The following is a 23,356-nucleotide window of genomic DNA, read 5'->3' on the forward strand; positions in this document are numbered from 1 at the left end:
GAGACTATTTACTGTACACCCACTGTATACCAACAAAAATCAAACTCAATGCTCTCAAGTAGAATTCTGACTCATAGCGACCCTAAAGGACAGGGTAGAACTGTCCCATAGGGTTTCCAAGGGTGTAAAGCTTTACAGGAGCCGAATGCCACATCTTTCTCCCAGGGAGTGGCGGGTAGGTTTGAACTGCTGACCTGGTTAGCAGCTGAGCTTCATCATCAGGGCTGCTTACCTATGTAAAAGCTGTTGCCATGAAGTCGATTCCAACTCATTGCGACCCTACGTGACAGAGCAGAACTGCTCCACAGGATTTCTAAGGAGCAGCTGGTGGATTCGAACTGCTGACCTGTTGGTTAGCAGCCGAGCTCTTAACCACTGTACCACTAGGGCTCCCCTTACCTATATACCAGGTACTATTTTTGACATTAAGTAAGAAAGGCTGACATGGTAAGCAGTCAAAACAAACAGATGAACAGCCGAGATTAAAAATTTCAAGTTGTAGTAACTGCTATGAAGGAAATGGACAAGGGGATGAAACAAAAAATAAGCATGGGGCCCTTCTTTAAGCAGCATGGTCAGAGATGACCTCTTAGAGTGATACTGAAGTTGAAACTTACAGGGTGAGAAGGAGCTGACCATACAAAGCATGAGGGTAACAGGTAGAAAACATTCTAGCCAGAAAAAACCATTTCTTTAAATTTGATTTCTCTCCCTTTGAAAACCTGGCATCAAGGTCAGCGAAACTGCAAGACTGGTATTACAGCTACTACTCAGGCAGAGGCAGTACTGTGGCAGTGAATGCCAGTGGGCGAAGCAATTGCCTGTTTAAACTCTATTTAGTTGGGTTATAAACTGGACACAAAGGGAGGTTCCTGAGAAAAGCAAAATACAGAAGTAAATTACACAAAGCACAAAGCAGGAGAAATGAGGCCTTAGGGACTCATCTCACAGTTCCTTGCACTCACCTGTATCTGTAACTCAGTATTGTGGTAGGTGGCTAAGACATGGGACACATCGAAAAAAAAGTCTGCTGACGCTTCCAGCTATCAATTGGCCTGGAAATCCTAGAAAGCTGCTCTTCCAGACATTACAAAGTACTTATCACACATTTCTAATACATTAAAAAAAAAAAAAAAAAAGGCCCTAGGAGAGAACTCTAAATGAGTACTATATCTACCTGATACTACTTAAGTGCTGAAGAGATCTTACAGTTCAAATGACTTCTTATAACCTTGCTTTAAGTCAGGTTACAGTTAACAAGCCTCACAGAACTGAATACTACTAAGATCTGTGCATTTTACTGTATATCAGTAACTAATCTCAAAAAAAACCCTCAAGAATAAGAATCTTCCCTTTTAGAGCTACATAAGTACTGATACTATACAATATACCAACTAAAAAATGGATTTTCTGATGAGAATACATAGCCCACTTTTGTGAGAAGTGACTAATGCTTTATTCTCTACCTTTTTCTCATCAGTGAGGTCCAGGGATTCAAGTTGTTTTCCCTGGTCTGCTGCATAGAGTTCCAGAAGATTATCAAAATTTGTAGTTAATACTAGGGCTCCATTTTCCATCAGGTGGAGAACTGACTGAAGCAGCTGTTTTCCAGAATCTTCCATCTTTGACTCCAAGTCATCAAATACTTCATATAAACAGTCCTTGAAAAACGTGGATCGAACATTACTGGTACGCTAGAGAGGAATTTGAAAGACAAAAATTAATTCTTGGTGTCTTGCTAAGATATTTTTTAAAATTACAGTTACAGCAAATTTTTGAAGAATATTTTATAATTAAAATAGGGGTTAAATATTAGGGTTGTAAAAAGGGAAATGGGATGCTACATGCCAAGTTCTTAGCATAATGGCTACCTAGCACATAGGAAACGCTATTACATCACATGCAAACAACATAAACTCTTTAAATAGGCATTTTTACAAAATGAAAAAAGTGGGCACGGCAAAGAGATGTGAATTACTACCAGGACAAGATGACAGCTGAGGTAGAAAGCACAGCTGTTGTTACTGGTAGCTGTCGAGCAGATTCCGACTCATGGCAACCCCACGTGTGCAGAGTATAACTGTGCTCCATGGGGTTTTCAATGGCTGTGACCTTTCAGAAGCAGATCACCAGGCCTTTTGGTTAGTAGTTGGCGAGCACTTAACTGTTTTCGCAACCCAGGGACGGCACCAGCCCTCGAATTAGACCTCGATGCTTTTCTTTTTTTTAAATTTTCCTTATCCAGGTAATGGCCATTAAAAGAAAGCTCTAAATGTGATGTAGCATCCTAGGTGCTTTTTAGAGCTGCTTATGAATTTCAGAAAAACCACTTAACTTCTCCCTGCTTGTTTTTTCCCTGGCATAATTCAGTAATTTGTTCGCAGGTTGGCTATGAAGAACACCTAGCATAATTAAGGCTATAAAATGTTTGCATTTTGCAAGTGTTAAAAATGATATCAGACTGCAATAAGTTTCTAAACAGACTCCTTATTTCTCAGCACATGGTTCATTTAAATAACCGTTTGACCTCTGAGGACTAATGGGGAAATATAAGACCAACCGCAAAAGAGAAGTTGGCTTTATAACTTAAAAGACCAAGTAGCCTCGGGACAAAGGAAATTTGAAATGGGAAAGTAACTATTAATATGATATGATCAAATAGCTTGGCTGCTAGCCAAAAGGTTGGCAACTCAACTCACCCAGCAGCTCTGCAGGAGAAAGACCTGGGGCTCTGCTTCCGTGAAGATTCCAGCCGAGAAAGCCCTATGGCAGTTCTACTCTGTCGCAGGAGGTCGCTATGAGCCGAGACTGACTCGATAGCACTTAGCAACAACAACCCTATTCCTGAAACCCCATTCTATAATATCAGAGGAAGAACGAGTTTCAAAGGTTCCAGTATTTCCCATGCACGCTACAAATAACTGCACTTAGCTGCTACCAAAAAGCAAAAACAAAACCTCAACCTGTTGCTGCTGAGTCCATCCATAGTCACGGCGACCCATGTGTTACAGAGTGGAACTGCTTCATAGGGTTTTCTAGGTTATAATCCTTACAGAAGCAGACTACATGACTTCTTTCCTTGGGACTGCTGGGTGAGTTGGAACCAGCAACTTAGCTGCTAAAAAAAAAAACTTAGCTGCTAGACAGTAGACATTTAGCTCTTCCATTTTTCCTCAAAGTAGTTCCCCTATCTTCCTGGCTTCCCCCACAAACCTTTCTAAGAGCCCAATACTCGGATAAGCTTTCCATGGAACCATCTATGCAGATTCAAAAACACAACTTATTTTGCCAGTTTCCCTCATTTTTCAAAGTATTTTATAAAATGATCAATTCTTTAATCATACCTACCAAATAAATGGTAAACGGATATATTCACAGCTGAAAAATCAGAGTACAGAGGTGAAAGAGCACCTCTGACTGGTGGCAACACTCCCAGTACTTTATCTGGGTTTGGTCGATCACTGTTTCAGGGTACACCCATCACTAAACAGCCTCCTGCTATATCCTGTAGTCAGTAGGTTCAAAGAGTCTTTTTTTAAAAATTTTTATCATACTTTAAGTGAAAGTTTATAAGTCAGTGTCTCATACAAAAATTTATATACACCTTGCTATATACTCCTAGTTGCTCTCCCCCTAATGAGACAGCACACTCCTTCTCTCCACCTCTATTTTCGTGTGCATTCAGCTAGCTTCTGACCCCTTCTGGCTTCTCATCTCCCCTCCAGACAGGAGCTACACACATAGTCTCGTGTGTCTACTTGATCCAAGAAGCTCACTCTTCACCAGTATCATTTTCTATCCTATCCAAACCCAGTGCTATTGAGTCGATTCCGACTCATAGCGACCCTACAGGACAGAGTGGAACTGCCCCACAGAGTTTCCACGGAGCATCTGGTGTATTCAAACTGCTGACCCTTTGGTTAGCACCCGCAGCACTTAACCACTATGCCACCAGGGTTTCCTTCTATACTGCAGTCCAATCCCTATCTGAAGAGTTGGCTTTCGAAATGGTTCCTCTCCTGGGGTAACAGAAGGCCTGGGGACCATGATCCCAGAGGTCCTTACGGTCTCAGTCAGACCATTAAGTCCGGTCTTTTTATGAGAATTTGAGGTCTGTATCCTCCTGCTCTTCTGATCCCTCAAGGGTTCTCTGTTGTGTTCCCTGTCAGAAAAGTCATCAGTTGTAGCCGGGCACCATCTAGTTCTTCTGGTCTCAGGCTAATGTACTCTCTGGTTTATGTGGCCATTTCTGTCTCTTGGACTCATAATTACCTTGTGTCTTTGGTGTTCTTCATTCTCCTTTGGTCCAGGCGAGCTGAAACCAATTGATACATCCTAGATGGCTGCTTGCTAGCATTTAAGAACCCAGACGTCACTCTCCAAAGTGGGATGCAGAATGTTTTCTTAATAGATTTTATTATGCCAATTGACTTAGATGACCCCTGAAACCATAGTCCCCAAACCTCTACCCCTGCTACGCTGGCCTTTGAAGCATTCAGTTTATTCAGGAAACTTCTTTGCTTTTGGTTTAGTCCAACTGTGCTGACCTCTCCTGTATTGTGTATTGTCTTTCCCTTCACCTAAAATAGTTCTCGTTTACTGTTTAATTAGTGAATACCCCTGTCTCTCTCTCCCTCCCCACTCTCGTAACCATTAAAAAATATTTTCTTCTCTGTTTAAACTATTTCTTGAGTTCTTATAATAGTGGTCTCATACAATATTTGTCCTTTTGCAACTAATTTCACTCAGTGTAATGCCTTCCAGATTCCTCCAAGTTATGAAATGTTTCACGGATTCATCATTGTTCTTTATCGATGCGTAGTATTCCATCGTGTGAATATACCATAATTTATCCATTCATCCATTGATGGACACCTTGGTTGCTTCCATCTTTTTGCTATTGTAAACAGTGCTGTAATGAACATGGGTGTGCATGTATCTGTTCATCTAAAGGCTCTTACTTCTCTAGGATATACCCCAAGGAGTGGGGTTGCTGGGTCGTATGGTACTTCTATTTCTAGCTTTTTAAGGAAGTGCCAAATCAATTTCCAAAGTGGTTACACCATTTTACAGTTCCACCAGCAATATATAAGTGTTCCAGTCTCTCCACAACCTCTCCAATATTTATTATTCTGTGTTTTTTGGATTAATGCCAGCCTTGTTGGAAACCCTGGTGGTGTAGTGGTTAAGTGCTATGGCTGCTAACCAAGTGGTCGGCAGTTCAAATCCACCAGGCGCTCCTTGGAAACTCTGTGGGGGCAGTTCTACTCTGTCCTATAGGGTCGCTATGAGTCGGAATCAATTCAGCAGCAGTGGGTTTGGTTTTTTGGTTTTGGTGTTGGAGTGAGATGGAATCTCATTGTAGTTTTGATTTGCATTTCTCTAATGGCTAATGATCCTAAGCATTTCCTCACGTATCTGTTAGCTACCTGAATGTCCTCTTTAGTGAAGTGCCTGTTCATATCCTTTGCCCATTTTTAAAGTGGGCTATTTGTCTTTTTGTAGTTGAGTTTTGGCAGTATCATGGAGATTTCAGAGATCAGACTCTGATAGGAAAAGTCATAGCTAAAAACTTTTTCCTAGTCTGTAGGTAATCTTCTTACTCTTTTGGTGAAGTCTTTGAATGAGCATAGGTGTTTGATTTTTAGGTACTCCCGGTTATCTAGTCTCTCTTCTGGTGTTTGTGCATCGTTAGCAATGTTTTGTATACTGTTTATGCCATGTATTAGAGCTCCTAGCATTGTCCCTATTTTTTCTTTCATGATCTTTATGTTTTAGATTTTATATTTAGGTCTTTGATCCACTTTGAGTTAGCTTTTGTGCACAGTGTGAGGTATGGGTCTTGTTTCATTTTTTTCCAGATGGATATCCAGTTATGGCAGCACCATTTGTTAAAGAGATTGCCTTTTCCCCATTTAATTAACTTTGGGCCTTTGTCAAATATCAGCTGCTCATATGTGGGTGGATTTAAGTCTGGACGCTCAATTCTGTTCCATTGGTCTACGTATCTGTTGCTGTACCAGTACCAGGCTGTTTTGACTATTGTGGTGGTATAATGGGTTCTAAAATCAGGTAGTGTGTGAGGCCTCCCACTTTGTTCTTTTTCAGTTATGCTTTACTCATCTGGGGCCTCTTTCCCTTTCATATGAAGTTGGTGATTTCTTTCTCCATCTCAAAAAATGTCATTGAAATTTGGATCGTAATTGCATTGTATGTATAGCTTGCATTTGGTAGAATGGACATTTTTATAATGTTAAGTCTTCCTGTCCATGAGCAAGGTATGCGCTTTTCCACTTACGTAGGTCTCTTTTGGTTTCTTGCAGTAGTGTTTTGTAGTTTTCTTTGTATAGGTCTTTTACGTTTCTGGTAAGATTTATTCCTAAGTATTTTATCTTCCTGAGGGCTACTGTAAGTGGTATTGATTTGGTGATTTCCTCTTCAATATTCTTTTTGTTGGTGTAGAGAAATCTAACTGATTTTTGTATGTTTATCTTGTATCCTGATACTCTGCTGAACTCTTTTATTAATTTCAATAGTTTTCTTAAGGATTCTTCAGGTTTTTCTGTGTATAAGTTCATGTCATCTTCACATAGAGATACTTGTACTTCTTCCTTACCAGAAAGATTCTTTTCTAGTGCTAAAAAGACGCTAAAGCCCCCTAATTTACATGGCCAAGGATTTGGGTCATGTTTTCCAACTTTTGTCCATCTCATTACATAATGTCATAAATAATTACATCACATTAAGAACTCATAGGCTACTAACTGGGGACCCTTGCACAGCTTAATCACAATGAGCAATCTGATCAGAAACAAAGAGTGACGAATTTATAACTCTAACGAACTTCACTACATATAAGTGTCAAAATTATCAAAACAGTGGTATATCCCTTAATGTGTACCAAAATTACAAAACCATTCATCATGCCATGACCTAGCTATCTCACTTCTTAGAATGTATCCAGCAGATATAACTGCAAACAAATAACATGACATATAAAAGGTAATCACTGCTCGGTTATCTGTAACAGCAAACGACTGGAAACAAGCCAGGTACCCATGTACAGGAGACTGGAATGGAAAGGTCTCCAGGATATACTGTTAAGTAAAACAAACAAGGTACAGGAAAGTCTGTCTAGAACGCTATCTTTTGAGTTGGGGGTGGGGGCATGGGTAGCGAGATAACAATAAATATAGTCCTAACTTGCTTATATTTGCAAAAAGAAACACCGGAAAGATACGCGAAAAACTAATAGGATTTTTGGAGGGTGGGTTTGGGGGAGGAAGCAGGCAGGGACACAGGCGGGTGTTGAGATGCCTCGATGTACCTAAATGTTTTGATTTCTCCACGGTGTGTAAATAGTATCTATTCAAAAGAGCAAAACCAAATTTAAAATGAAATAATATGATGAATTTCCTTTGTTGTGTTTTACAACTTCATTTTGTACTCTGACTCATACATATACACAATCATAGACACTATTTTCCACCACCAGTTTAATTACTACACACACAGATAAAAAAGCCTGGTAGACAATCAGGTAATCATGGATGCGGAATATAATTTCCTCCTTCTACGAAAAAAAATACTAAAGGTTAAACCCCGGAAATGAATTCTCTGAGCCACTTAGTTGTAGCTAAACATCTTTTAGTCCTTGTTATGGACTGAACTGTGTCCCCCAAAAATGTGTGCCAACTTGGCTAGGCCATGATTCCCACTATTGTGTGACTGTCAACCGTTTTGTCATCTGATGTGATTTTCTTATGTGCTGTAAATCCTATCTCTATGATGTTAATGAGGCAGGATCAGAGGCAGTTACGTTAATGAGGCAGGACTGGGATCTACAAGATTATATCTCTTTTGAGATATAAAAGACAGAGGTGAGCAGAGAGACAGGGGGACCTCATTACCACCAAGCAAGAAGAGCCAGGAGTGCGTGTCCTTTGGACCCAGGGTCCCTGCGCTGAGAAGCTCCTAGACCAGGGGAAGATTGATGACAAGGACTTTCCCCTAGAGCTGACAGAGACTGAAAGACTTCCTCTGAAGCTTGAACCCACAATTTGAACTTCTAGCCTCCTAGACTGTGAGAGAATAAATCTGTTTGTTAAAGCTATCCACGTGTGGTATTTCTGTTACAACAGCACTAGATAACTACTTCTTTAAGTTACTAAATCTTGCATATGAACATAGAGAGGAAGGAGAGAGGCTTTGGTGGCTGCACTGATTTCCTCAGATTTAAAATAAGCATTTTTCTCTCTCAAAGCAGGTGACAACAGAGCTAAACTCCCCACCAGTGACCTCTATAAGCAAAGATAAAGGAATGAAAATATAAACGAGGAGGCTCAATGGTCAAAGGGAAATGCCAAACTCCCACACAACTTCCAAGGCCATTTCCTCATTCGTTTAAAACAGTGAACTGAATCCAATGTTACTTCATTTCCTTCTACACTGTAACTCATATCCTTCTGGTTCCATATACAGTAAAAACGAAAAATAAACTCTGAATCCTTTTTCCCCCAAGATTATTAACATTTATAGTGCAACTACCATGTGCCAGACACTTTATACCCATTATCTCACTTACTCTGCACAGAACTCCATGAGTTAAGTAATATCTTACCAGTATTATAGGGGCAAAAGACAGATTCTGAGAAGTTCAGGGATTTGCCCGGAGTCCCAGTGTATTTAAATGACAGTCTTCCTGATTCAGAAACCCAAGCTTGTTGCACTGAATCCATCATATCCATTTCCTACTATGGTATCATAGATGGCCAATCTTTTTTAACTTAAACGCCCCTTCCGCCACATCCCCTTCCATTAAATTTTTTTGAAGCAATTTCCAGACATTGTACCATTTCATTCATATATACTCCAGTATGTTCCCTAAAATATAAGTGCCTCCCCCCATTAAATAGAAAACACAACCTTAATACCACTATCATATCTAAAAATTTTAATATTAATTCCTTAATATCAGATATTCAGTGTTCTATTTTCAACCAATCTCTCTTTTTTAACCATACTGTTCTTTCTTTAGCTGATTCTGCTTTTGCTATCCTATTTACAAATGCTTTGCAAAATCTGAGGTCATGAATATTTACGCTTATGTTTTCTTCTAAGAGTTTTACAGTTTTAAGTCTTACATTTAGATCTTGGATCCATTTTGAGTTAATTTTTATATATGGTATGAGTTGAGGGGGGACGAGTCCCATTAGCTCTTTAAAACCTATCAAATCTTTACAATGTTTTAGGTTAGTTTCCCAGTGAAGGGCAAGGAAATGAAAAGAGGAAGTAAAACAATCTAAGTTTCTGCAATGAGTCGTGAAACAGGAGGAAATTAATTTTAACGGCCCGTGTTTTTTTTCAGCTAACCTATAATGACACCTCTTTCCTATAGCCCTAGGGTCTGGAAGAAAAAACTTCATCACTGATAACTGACTTTTCAAGGAGTAAGAATTCTATTGTCCCTGATACATCTCAGGTAAATTCTGACTTGCAGAAACTTAAAGACAAAGCAAGACAAGGAGGCCTTTTACTTATGTCAGGAGTTGGTACCCAGCTCAGGTGGATAGTATAGAACAAGACAAAAAAGCGAGACCAAAATTCCGTAAAAGTATTTTCAGTGACTGCCTTTAAAATGAACATTAAAAACACTGAATGTGTGTAAAGTATGCACAGGCTGACTAAGGTAAATGACGTCACTAAGAAGTACCCAAGAAAAATGGATGTTTTTAGTAAATGGTATGACATATACAACTGTGCAACAACAATTAAAAAACAGGAATGTGGTTACATGTTTATGTATGTACATGGGCACAGATAGATGTATCTGTATGCAAGTGTATATATATGTAAGTGTACACATTCATATATGCAGTAAAGCACATGGGGACACAAACACAGATACTTCTTAGACTAAAGCAAACACCTCACAGAATTGGTTTACAGGGTCTGAAAGCTTAGGACCATAGCCTGTGGACAACTCAGTCAAATAACATAAGACAGTACGTAAAGTTTATGCTCTACATTCTAATTTGGTGAGTAGTGTCTGCAGTCTTAAAAGCTTGCAAGTGGCCATCTAAGATACAATTGGTCACTGTGCATCTGAAGCAAAAGAGAAAAAAGGAAACCAAATATTCAGAGAACTAGTCTACAGGACTAATAGTCTACACAAACCACAGCCTCATCTATCCTGGGACCAGAAGAACTAGATGGTGCTTGACCATTCTCTTCAGGAAGACAATATATGGATCCTGAGAGAATGGAAGCAAAATGGTGAACAGAACTCAATGTCTTAAAAAGTTCAGATTCACTGGACCAGTTGAGACTAGAGGGCTCCCCAAGACTATCACCCTGAAATACTCTTTAAATCTTGAACCAAAACTATTCTATGAGGTCATTTTTTAGCTAAATAACAGACTGGCTCATACAATAAACAATACCATCTGTGAGTACTGTTGTGGTGCAGTGAATTACTTATGTGACCCTTCCAGCCATAGTCTTTGTAACTCCCACCAAATGACTGGGCAGGACTATGCAAATGAGGTGCTTGTGGCCCACCAAGGAGACTGGACAGCTTGCTAATAATGCAAATAAGTCTCACAGCACCCTTGTGGGGATGGGACCATGCAAATAAGGTATATGGAACCCTAAAGAAGGGGACTGGTCAGTTTTGCCATCCCTTTAGGCGTAAAATGAGCCATTCCAGAAGTGGACAGAGGTGGCCTGACTACTACCAAGGAGAAGAGATAGGAGCAGAGTGCATCCTTTAGACCTGGGATCCCTGTACTGAGACCTTCCAGGAGACAGAGAGAGAGCTGTGTCACCAGAGACCATGAGAGGCAGTGAGAAGCAGCAGCAGAGAAATGGCAGCAGCAGAACCAGGAGACCGGCAGGAGACAGTGTGGTGGGCTTCCTGGCCCACAGAGCGAGAAAGCTGAGTGCCTTTGGGCAGAAGGGTGCTTCCAGGCATTTGGCAGATCCAGGTTTGCTGACCCAGGGAGTTAGAGCTGAGTGTCTTACTGGGCAGAGTAGGGTGCCCTGGGGCACTTATTAGCAGAGCTAAAAGAGCTTTCTTAACACTTGCCCAAGCAGGGCAGAGGCCAAGGACCAGAGAGAGGTGTGCCTGAGAGCACGGCTGAGAAGAAGCTGTCCTGATGGAAGAACTGTATCCTGAGCGTTCCTGAACCTGAATTGTAACCTGTTACTTCTCTAATAAACCCCATAACTATGAGTATTGTCTGTGAGTTCTGTGTGGCCACTGCAACGAATTATCGAACACAGCAGAGAATAGAGTGCCGTGGGAGGGACGGTTGGTGTCAGAATTGGTAAAACGGTTGGAAGGTGAAGGCATGTCCAACCTCCACCTTATAGGAATCAGCCTTGGGCTGTAGCTCTTGATTCTCCCTCCCCGCCTTGTGAAGTTAGGGGAGGTCAGACGCCCCCAACACACCATTTTTACAACTGTGCTCCTTTAAAAAAATCATCTATATAAGGCCAAGCAGTCAACATTTATTCAAAAGCAAGGATGAGAACGAAAGGGGGCAGAGAAACTAGATTACCAGAAATGGAACAACCAGAAAGGAAATAATGAGAAAGCTGACACGGTGTGAAAAATGTAACCAACGTCACTGAACAAATTGTATAGAAATCGTTAAACGGAAACCTAATTTGCTGTGAAAACTTTCACTGAAAACACAATAAGATATTTTAATTTAAAAAAAAAGGACATTAAAAACTGGTCTGCTTCATCCATAAAGTGCTAAGAATATTTCCAATCTTTCTGAGGTCCCCTAAAATGCAGATGCTAGGGAATATGGCTTTTATAATAATGAGTGTGGAAAATGTAAATGCAAATTAATTATCACCAACAAAAATAATTCAAAGCACAAGGCTAACAGGACAAGGTCTCATTTTTGTACATATAAAGGCCTCAACATCTCTCTCTCTCTCTCTCACACACGCACACACACACCCAAAGTGAAATGGGGTCAAGATAACTGAGTAGGGTCCATAAATAGACATTTTGCAGGAGAGCCAAATTGTGATGCAAATCCACAATCTAGAAATGAAGATCCCTGCTGTATGTGGCATGGCAGTCACGGTTTTGAGAGATTTCAAATGCCATGGCACACAGGTTACTCACGGGAGAGAGTTTCTGGATGAGGTCATGGGCAACATGGACGAGGTTCTTGTCTTCATGGAGACACTTCTGAAATTTCTTGCTCTCTTCATCTTCCAGGAGATCAAAATCAATGGCAGCATCCAGTAAGGCCTGAATTAACCCCTTCCAGGATTTCAGGGCTGGAACCTGAGGGGCAACGGCAGCACTGATGCCTGTTCCGATCACCAGCACAAGTTCCTGAGGCCTCTTAGTTTTCAAGCTTGGAAGCAGCTTCCTAAAAAAGTAAGACAAGTGAGAGAAACGGGAACACCCAACATGTATGAGGCATGTGAAAGACAATTTGACTAAAACCATAGGTTTAGCTATAACTTTTATAGTCACCAAGATGACAAATACCAGTTTCTGACACTTCTCCAAACTAGCTCAAGTAAAAAGACCAGACTATTGTGTTAGTGCTTGCAAAGGAATAAACTGACTTCAGGAATCCTAACAAGTAATCTTGAAAGCAATTTTCTCCTTTATATTCCTCTCAACCTAAGAAAACCCACTAGTATTAGCAAAAGGTACAAATATATTACAGCTCAGCAGAGTTCTAACAACTAAATTGTATTTTAAACTGACATCAATTTTTTTTTTATGTACGATTTGGATTCCAGAAAGAGAGGGAAAAAAAAATTAGATTCCTATCGTTGAGTAATGTCAACAGAGATGAAAGAAAGTCAGTAACAAATTTAACCCCCAATTTTGTAAACATTATTAAGATAAAACTGAGCATGAGATAGCCAACATGGGAACAAATCTGCCCTCAGTTCTCTACATTTCCTCAGGCAAGAAAAGAATAATAAAGTGGCCATCAGAATTCTGAGAACACAGGAATCTCACATACTTAAATAAACAACAAAGAAATAACTACTCAGAGGATACGACAAAAAATGAAAAACATTCTTTTCTCAGCATGATAATAAGCACAGACAGACTTCTGTCCTGAAGCTTCATGCAAGATAGCATGGGGCAAGTTTTTGTTTGTTTTTTGAACCTCTCTCCTTATTCTGGAGACTGTATTAAAATCCCTGTTTGAAATACGTTTCTTCACTTTAATAACTGCTGACAGTATGCTTTTACCCAAGAAATTGCCATCTGCAACCTTCTGTCCAAATGATAACAAAATGAATAAAAACAGGATCAGCATTTTGGCATAATCTAAAAAAGGGACATTATTTTCAGTCTTGGGAAACCTCATTTTGGGTTCCCTTTCACCAGTCCCTGCATCCTGTCATTCGATAAATATGAAAAACCTAAAAACTGCACTAAAAGTGTACCTATGAACAAAATGGAGTCCCTGATCTCAAAAGTTTAGTCTACTGGGAAAGACTGATAATAGATATCAGAAGCAAACGATGAAAAATGAATGTCAGCTCAGGGGAATCAGGGGAGTGGAACATATACAAACACACGCACGGAAAATTTCTAGGATTTGCAACAACTGTAAACAGTGGCTCACTCTGGGAAGTGGGCCTGGGGGGATAAGTAACTCCTACTTCTCACCTGATATTGCTGTACTATTTGAATTTTTACCATACATATGTATAGATCTGAGTTATACTTTTCCTTAATTTAAAATTTCAGTTAAAAAGGAAAAAATTAACAGCTGTGTTTTATTTCGGGTCCTTCCCAAAACCACTAATAAAAGAGTTTTTTTTTTTTTTTTTAAATGCATAAATTTATAAGGAGAATGGGAAAAGAACAGCAGACAATAGAGGTCAATACAATTTTAGAAATTGTAAAGTAAAAGCCAATTCTTGTAGAACCTTGGGAATATTCTAGTTCATTTGAAGATGAAGGTGCAGGTGGGGCTAAAATAGGCAAATTAATTGCAAGTGTGTAATTGAAGCAGTCAGAACTCTGAATGTCCTTCCCCTCCTGGCAGAAGGCTGGAGACTTGCCTTCTGGAAAGGCTGAGCCATAGGACTCTGTATTTGGGGACACTGGCACAGCTCAGGGGGACAGGGTGGGAGTGTGAAAACAGGGAGATAAGTCAGTCTGTGTGTGAAATATAAGACTCCCTCCAACCCCCTTCCCCTGGGGGAGATTCCCAGATCACTGGCAGCCAACCTTTTACTTGCACCCCACCCCGTATCTAGTTAGAAGATGGAAGGATTCTTATTTGGAGAAATTGAGTGTGAGAGAAAAGACCCACAGATTCTGCCAGGTAGGAGCTCCTCATCTGCCGAGCCTGGCCCATGCTTGATATCTGCAGGGAACCCCATCACGAACAAGTCCTTATGCACACACAGATCTTCCAACTGGCCTTTTAGAGTTTTCTCTTAAATATGAGCAGACAAAACAAGGGTCATCTTATATTTGAGGGAAGTCCCAAACACGAGAGTTAGACCCAAACAAACTAGCAGACAGAAAGGAATTTGGAGGAAACAAGAGACAATGCAAGAGAAAGAAGGAAAATTTAAATGAAAACTATATTCTCACTTAGCTTTAAAAAAATTGCATCTATGAAATATGAACAGAATGCTATAAAAAAAGAATAGGAAAACAAAAAGACTTCTTGTAAACAAAAATAATTAATTCATAAGGTTAGAAGATAAAATTGAGAAAATCTTCTAAAAGCAGAATTAAAAAACAAAAAAGGAATGAAAAAAATTCAAGAAAATTAGAGACTTAATCCAGAAGTCTGAAAACAAGAGTTCTACAAAGATAGAGAAAAATTCGTAAAGGAAATTATCAAATAACACAAGAAAATTTCTTTTAAGTGAAGACGCATTATTGTAAAATTTCAGATTAATGAAGATAAAACAGAGCCTTACGAATTTCTAATAATAAGAGGACACACAGTCCAAAGGACTGGAAATCTGAATACAAGCGGCTATTTTGGCAGGAACAGTTACGTGTCGGCAGAAAATGGGCAATGCCTTCAAAATTCTTAGAAAATTATTTGCTACCTAAAATTCTATATTTAGCCAAACCATCAAACACGAGCATGATAAAGACAGTTTCAAATGTCTTCATAAACTGTTCTCCTATGGATCCTTACTAAGGAAGCCACATGAGGATATACTTCAGCAAAATGAAATGAAGGAGGACAAGAAAAAACAAGGCATGAGATCCAGGAAACCCCGGATCCAAAAGAGGAGTGTCTTAGTCATCTAGTGCTGCTATAACAGAAATACCACAAGTGCATGGCTTTAACAAACAGAAATTTACTCTCTCATAGCCTAGGAGGCTAGAAGTTCAAATTCAGGGTGCCAGCTCAAGGGGGTGGCTTTCTCTCTGTGTCAGTTCTGGGGGAATGTCCTTGTCATCAATCCTCCCCTGGTCTAGGAGCTTCTCAGCACAGGGATCCCAGGTCCAAACAATGTGGTCCGTTACCAGCGCTTTTTTGGTGTCATGAGGTCCCTTTTCCTCTCTGATTCTTTCATATATATCTCAAAAGAGATTAACTCAAGATACAACCTAATCCTTTAGATTGAGTCCTGCCTCATTAACATAACTGCCTCTAATTCTGTCTCATTAACATCACAGAGGTTAGGATTTACAATACATAGGATAATCACATCAGATCACAAAATGGTGGACAACCACACAACACTAGTAGGAACCACGGCCTAGCCAAGTTGATACATTCTGGGAGACACAATTCAATCCATAACAAGGAGCGACATAATTCTAAGGATGATGGTAAAGGGAGGGGGCAATATTGGAAATGCAGCAGGCCTGCAGAGCAACTGCCCAAAGCGAACAGAGCCCAGAGAGAAGGACCCAAGAAACAAATAAATCTGTTAATCTACTGATGTGTTTTACCATGTCTAGGAGATTTATTCTTTTGTCACAGACTTTGGGAAGAAATTAATCACAGGTACACAGAAAACAAAGCAAAAAAAAAAAAAAAGGAAAAAAATGAGAACATCTTTTAACAAAATAGGGGAAAATAATTCAGAAAGGAAATGTAATCATAGCATATTATTACACTCAGCTATAAATAATATTTAAACTATTATAATGTTATAAATACTAAAAACTGATTTAACCAAAAATGGCGATTTAAAACATACTGGGAGGTGGTGGGCAACGTGTGCGATGTGTGATGTGTGTGAGGGGGTGGTTTTGCAACTCGGGGGGATTCATGACAGCAAGGTTAATCTTTATCTTCTGTAATTAGAAATAAAACAAAAAGCTTAAAAAACAACAGTACACATAGAATATTTACAAATATGGATGTAAATACTAGAAGAAACATAAAAAAAGTTGAAGGTGATGGTCTCTGACAAGGAGTGGAGTCTTGAGGTACTAACTTTTAAAATTAGCTACATGTATAACCTTGATAAAAACTAAAGATTAAATCCAAAATAAAAACAAGTTGACTTTTTAAAATGAAGGTCAATATTAATTAGTGAAAACAACTGGAATACAGGGCAAGTTAGTTTTCTTTATCCAACATGAATGCTAATTTACTACGTCAGATTCCCTTCCCTTGTTTACCTGGGCTTTTTGGTGGGGGGTGCGCCATCACTGAAGAATCCAAAAATCTGGTCTATATCAGAGGCCTGGCTCCCTGTAGAAGCCATCCAGTTTCTAAAATAGATTAAACGCCATGGACGATGATTAGATCTTTAAACCATACAATTCAAAATAGTATAAACAGTAAATACTAGCTTAATAAGTTGTATATCCTAATGGTATTCTGGAGATATCCCCTGCTTAACAGAAATTCATTAGTTAACCAGAGTTCCAAACTTAAGTTCATCTAAAAGAAGTAACCTCTGAAATTATAGGATTTTGGTGCTCCATACTGCCACCTTGCTTTTTGCTCCTGGAGTGCTCCCCAAAAAACAATGTCAACTCATGTCAACGACTGGTCATCACGTCGCGGAGTTTAGGAAATACCTGTTATCCTTCCACATGAAACAGGCTTGGGGAGGGAGGACTCATGATCAGTGTGCTAATAATAGCCCCAATCATCCACTTAATATCAGCTGAAGAAATCAGCAAGTCAAGAACAGAACAATCAATACTAATTTGCTGATGAAACATTCCTTCTTTACTAGACAACTATGTCCTCAGAGGCAGCAGGGCATGTCTCTCTAGCTAACTAGACTTTTAAATCAAGACACTGTGAAAAGGGGTAAAAGTATTACCAAGCAAAGATGTTTGGAAACCGATCAACTACCTCCAGGTGACGAGATAACTAGCAAAAGGAAAAGACTGACTGTGGAAGAAGAATTACAAAGAGAATTTTTAACTGCTCAGAACATTAATAAGCTTGCTAAATCTAAGGACTGTTAGTTCTAAAATAGCAGTAATACTTTCAGTATGCACACACTACGGAAGACGACGCATATACTGCAGTTCTGTGTGTTTCATATGCAGTATTTGGAAAGAACTGAACTACTATTACTGGAAGTTTAGCGTTTTATTAGAAAGCTTTTTTATTAAAATATTTTTTAAAGTCTGCTGAATTAATTTTTCTGGTAAACAGAAGGCTCATCCCCCCCCCCATATTTCATCACACATAATAGAATGCTTCTTTGATATCACTGTCACTAATATAAAATCACAGATACGAGTTCAGAAGTAGATCACCTTTCTATTCAAATCTTTGATTCTGCTGATGTTATGGATTGAATCGTATCCCCCCAAAGTGTGTGTTGTAAATCCTAACCCCTATACCTGTAGCTGAGCCCTCGTGGCACAGGGGTTAAAGCTGCTAACTGAAAGGCTGGAGGCTGGAACGCACCAGCTACCCCTCGGGAGAAAGATGTGCCAGTCTGTTTCTGTAAAAATTATAGCCTTAGAGACCCTAGGGGGCAGCTCTATTCTGTCCTATAGAGTCGATATGAGTTGGAATCAAGTTATAACTATGGTTATAATCCCATTTGGGAATGAGTTTTCTTTGTTATGTTAATGAGGCAGTATTAGTGTAGGGTGTGTTTACCTCAAACTCCTGAGATATAAAAAAGCAGATTAAAAGCAAGCAAGCACACACAGAGGGGAAGATACATGAACATGACTGCCCAGGACCCTCCTCCAAAACAGACAGACTCCCCCTAGAGCCGGTACCCTGAATTCAGACTTCTAGCCTCCTCAACTGCAAGAAAATAAATTTCTGCTTGTTAAAGCCACCCACTAGTGGTACTTCTATTAAAGCAGCGCTAGTAACTAAAATAGTTGGTAAGAAAGCTGGGGCTTAGAGAAGACAGATGTATCACTTAGCGAATCTTGCCTTAACTGAATAATCACCCGGGATACTTAGAGAAAGTCTACGCTCCTAGGCTCTCCTGCAGAGTTACTGAACCAGAATCTCCAGACTCTTCACGTGATTCTTACAACCAGACAAATAGGAAATACCTACACAAAATGCAAGCTGAATTTTTCTGAAACTCAACTATTTTGTTAAACGTAGGATGTACATCAGGTAATGGTTTTGCCACCCTCCCTTAACTGTATGAATCATTTCTGAGAGCCTAGCAGCTTCCCAGTTTGCTAATGCCAGCAGTCAGGATGTAACTGCCGTTAGAACACTTCCTACTCTAAAGAGTCTATGCTCTAGATTGGAGAAGCAGTGAAGGCTGGTTACTTCTCCCACACACAAGACAACCCATCCATTTATTTTTAAAAGGTATGCAACAAAAAGGGTACATGTTTTTTCCTTAAATATGGTTCCCTAAACCCATCATCTAAACCTATTACATCCACGTAAAACACTTGATGGTTAAGGCTGTGTGCCAATTTGGCTGGGCCATGATTCTCAGTGGTTTGGCAATAGTATGATGTTGGGATTACTTCCATGATGAGATTTGATATAATATGATCACCTCCATGATGGGATATGCTGTGAGTAGCCAGACAGTTGAAAGGAAGTTTCTCTGAGCATGTGGCCTCCAATAAATACAGACAGACATTCTGGCAAGGCTCGGGGGCTTTTGCTGCACTGGATCCTGCAGCTGGTTTCTGTTTGTGTGACCTCCACTCTGGGGACTTGAGCTAGCAGCTCACCTGCAGTCTTGCCTGCTAATCTTGGGATTTGTCAATCTTTGTAGTCTACGAGCAAGAGCCCCTGACCTGCCGATCCTGGGCTCGCCAGCCCCTGCAGCTATGTGAATCAGGAAAAGCTTCTATCCTGACCTGTGGACTTGGGACGTTCCAGCCTCAACAACCGCATGAGCCATTTCCTTGATATAAATCTCTCTCTGCATATATTTATATGCTTTATTAGTTTTGCTTCTGTAGAGAACTCAGCATAAGACAAACACTGTGCATTGTGAAAGACGACTAGGGAAGTAGTTTAGTTCTTATTAAGTTTTAAAGATGGGTATCTTCAGAGTTCAAAGTTTAATTCAGCTACTAAACCACAGTTTTATGTAAAAAAGTCTTACAAAGTACCTACCATATGCCACACAGTTTGCAAATATTAACTAATTTAATCCCCATGATCCTGAAGTGCTATTACTACTGTCCTATTTTACAGACAAGAACACTGAGGCACAGAAGAGTTGGGCTCTGTGTACTACCAATGCAGTCTGCCTCCCGATCCTATGCTCTTAGTTATGCTCCTACATCCTAGAAAGTAGATTTACTTAAATTCTGTGTAATGTGTATTAGCTGCTTCAAAGTAGGCACTCTGGTGACTTAATCATGGCAGTTAAGTAAATTCAGAAGCTGGATGAAGCACTTAAAAAAAAATTTTTTTTTATTGTGCTTAAGGTGAGAGCTTACCCAGCAAATTAGGTTCCCATTTAACAATAAAACCAAAACCAACCCCACTGCTGTTGAGTCAATTCCGATTCATAGCGAACCTAAAGGACAGAGTAGAACTGCCCCATAGGATTTCCAAGGAGCACCTGGTGGATTTGAACCTCCAACCTTTTGGTTAGCGCAGCTGTAGTTCTCAACCACGATGCCACCAGGGTTTCCATTTAACAGTATCTACACAAATCATTCAGTGACGTTGGTTACAATTCTCTCAGAATGTCATTATATTCGCATTCATTCCATTCTGGTTGTAACGTTTCCCTGCCCCACTACCTTCTCATCTTTGCTTTAGAGTAATTTTTGACCATTTGATCACCTATTGTTGATTTTTTTTAAAGAAGCTCATTCATTACTCATGGGTGGTATTATTTATGATCCAATCTGTTATTAGCTAACAAGTGATTTCAAGGGATACTTTTGGTGTAAGGTTTGAAATGTATACCAGGGTGATAGTCTCAGGGAGTCCCTTAGTCTCAACGGGTCCACTAAGTGAACGTTTTAAGAATTTGAGGTTCTGTACCATGTTTTTCTCTTGTTCTGTAAGGATCCATTAAATGTGGCCCTGATTAGAAAAGTTGGTAGTGATAGCCAGGCACCATCTAGTTCCTCCAGTCTCAAGGCAGAGGAGGCTGTTGTTCGTGTTGACTACTAGTCCTGTAGACTAGTTTCTTGCCTGAGTCTTTGGCTTCCTTCTTTCTCTTTTGTTCCAGATGAGTAGAGACCAACAGCTGTATTTTAGCTGCTTGCAAGCTTTTGAGATCTCAGACACTACTCACCAAACTAGGATGTAGAACATAACTTTATGAACTATATTATGCCAATTGACAGAGTTGTTCCATGAGACTATGGCCCTACATCTTCAACCTCCAGAAAACCAATTCTGTGAGGTGTCTGGTTATGTCTAAGAAGTATCTGTACCTGTGTCCCCTATATGCACACACATACTTGTAATGTACATAGGCCTATAGATACTTCTTTCTATGCACACATATGTACCCACATATTCATACTCATATTTATATGCCTGTATACATATCTGTGTTACCGTATCCATATTTTTTTGGTTGTTGCGAAGCAACTCTTTCAGACGACAATCATTATTTGTTAGGTATGTCTCACCACCAGAAGCCTATGTCAGTAGAATCGTTTTTCTCTTGCAAAATACCCAAGGTCATTTTTGCTGGATTCTATTGATAGGCGGTCAATTCTTGACATCTACCCTGAATACTAAGCTTTTGGACTTTTTCTCTTTACCAAGTCAACTGTTCTGAAGGTCCATTCCATCTACTAAAATTAAGAAAAAAAAAAAATGTTCAATAGCTCCTGACAAGTCATTACTGGAATGTTTTGGGTCTTCTTATTTAGACAACGAATAAGAAGTAATTCAATATGCCCACCCAACACTGGATTATTTACTCATCCTGTTTTCTAACAGGATAACATCTTTTCTTCAGTCTAAAGGATGCCTCATATGATACTCACAACCTGACATGTATACGCCAGTGGCATCTAAGCATAAATGCTATCTTATTCCTTCTAGAGTATTGTTTTTACAAGAGGGGAAAAAAAGAGAATCTATTTTAGAGTTAAGCAGTTACTGCTTAAAAGCTTCAATGCTCACTGTAAAAGTCTTACACAAGATTCCTAAATTCCTAACCAACTAGTTCACCCATTTATTTCTTTACCTGATCATTATTTGAGTCTTCATTTTAACAGAACTAGCTATGTATAGCAGAAGTGGAAAATGCCTTTCTGCCAACAGAGGCCAACAGAGCATGGCAAGATCAAAGTCAGACACTTGGTAAATGCTCAGAAAACAAACTCATTAACAAAAATTTTACGGCCTCAGTCTTCATATAAGATATGACAGAGAGACACGAACAGACATTGAACACCTATGTTCGCTGCAACACTATTCACAATAACAAAAAAATTGAAACAACCTAAGTGCCCACCTACGAACAAATGGATAACCAAAATGTGGTACATACATACAATGGCATACAACACAGCCATAAAGAATAATGATGAGTTCTTGAAAAATATTATAACGTGGATGAATCTGGAGGACATCATGGTGAGTGAAACAAGTCAATCACGAAAGGACAAATACTGTATGATCATACTTTTATAAGAAGACAAGAACATTTAGGTATACAGAGATCAACATTGATTGGTGGTTGCCAGGGATGTGGGCGGGGATGGGTAATCACTCTCTAGACAGTAGACACTTGTTAGCTTTGGTGACTGGAAACGTAGCACCAAATGTGGATGAAGCACACGAACACAGTCTGACCAAGGTAAATGATGCCACAAGAGAAAAGGATAAGACACATATAATTTTGCAACACCACCACCACTTCTGCAAAAAAGAAAAAGTGTGGTAACATACGTGTATATATACATATACGTGTAAGAGTATATATATTTGTGTGTGTACATATGTACACAGACACAGATGTATCTATATACAGCTATGTATACATATATCCCTAATGTCCATTTGGGCACCATCCGACTGCATATATGTCCACAGTCCCACAAGATTGTAACGGAGTTCAGAAATTCTGATGGTAGAACGGGATGTAGCAGACGTGACCTGATGTAGTGAACGTGACAGCTTCCCATATGCAACATGTGTATCTCCTGTCTCTTGTATACAAAGTGACCGCACTGCCAGGCATATAATGGTACAGTACATATGTAACCTATAACACATATGTTTTGATAGTCATAATAAACACCTATGTTACTGGCTTATGTATGTACTGTACTATCTTTCTATCATTATTTTAATGTGAACTTCCCCTACTTACAAATAAAGTTTACCATATAACAGTGTGTGCTTCAACTCATAGGCAGCAGCATCCAATCATGTCTTTGAGTTTGCAGCATTATCTCTGTTTAACTTTCTTTCAAAAATATTATTGTGAAGGGCATCACGGCTTCCAAATGCAGCAAAACCAGAGCTAGCGATAGCAGCAAGAGGCAAAGGAGAAGTATCGATTTTGAAGTGAAACAAAAGATATCTCATATAGCTTTGCTAAGTATGTAACATGGCGTTCATATAACATCAAAATTATATAACGTCCTATTTCACAGAACTAATCATGGATGTTAAGCAACACATGACTGTTTAATAAACCACACAGGTGGAACAGTTACAGATACTTCTTAGACATAACCAAACACCTCGTGAGTTTGGGCTTCTGGGTTTGAAGCCTTAGGACCCACAGTCTCATAAGACCACTCAGTCAATTGGCGTAATACAGTTCATAAAGTTTATATTTTACATTCTACTTTAGTGAGTAGTGTCTGGAGTCTTAAAAGCTTGCAAGTGTCCATCTAAGTTACAAGTATTGGTTTCTACTCATCTAGAACAAGACAGAAAGAAGAAAACCACACTCAGCAAAGAAACTAATCTACCGGATTAATAGTCTACATAAACCATGGCCTCATCTACCCTAAGAC

At 39.5% G+C, this 23,356-nt stretch overlaps 1 protein-coding gene across 3 annotated transcripts in view; it reads right to left on the reverse strand.

Annotated features, from left to right (window-relative positions):
• The window catches only part of FAM118B (family with sequence similarity 118 member B), a 78,059-nt gene that overhangs the window by 19,997 nt on the left and 34,706 nt on the right, over nt 1-23,356 (reverse strand). For all 3 annotated transcript variants that reach the window (XM_023557069.2, XM_064268890.1, XM_010597135.3), the window contains 3 exons: nt 16,616-16,708; nt 12,146-12,398; nt 1,467-1,694 (listed from right to left, as the gene is read on the reverse strand). In XM_023557069.2, coding sequence (XP_023412837.2) covers nt 1,467-1,694; nt 12,146-12,398; nt 16,616-16,701 — 567 coding nt within the window. In that variant the 5' untranslated portion in view covers nt 16,702-16,708. Of the gene's footprint in view, nt 1-1,466; nt 1,695-12,145; nt 12,399-16,615; nt 16,709-23,356 lie in introns of those variants that run through there.

Source organism: Loxodonta africana, chromosome 15 (assembly GCF_030014295.1).
Source record: "Loxodonta africana isolate mLoxAfr1 chromosome 15, mLoxAfr1.hap2, whole genome shotgun sequence".
Taxonomy (NCBI): domain Eukaryota; kingdom Metazoa; phylum Chordata; class Mammalia; order Proboscidea; family Elephantidae; genus Loxodonta; species Loxodonta africana.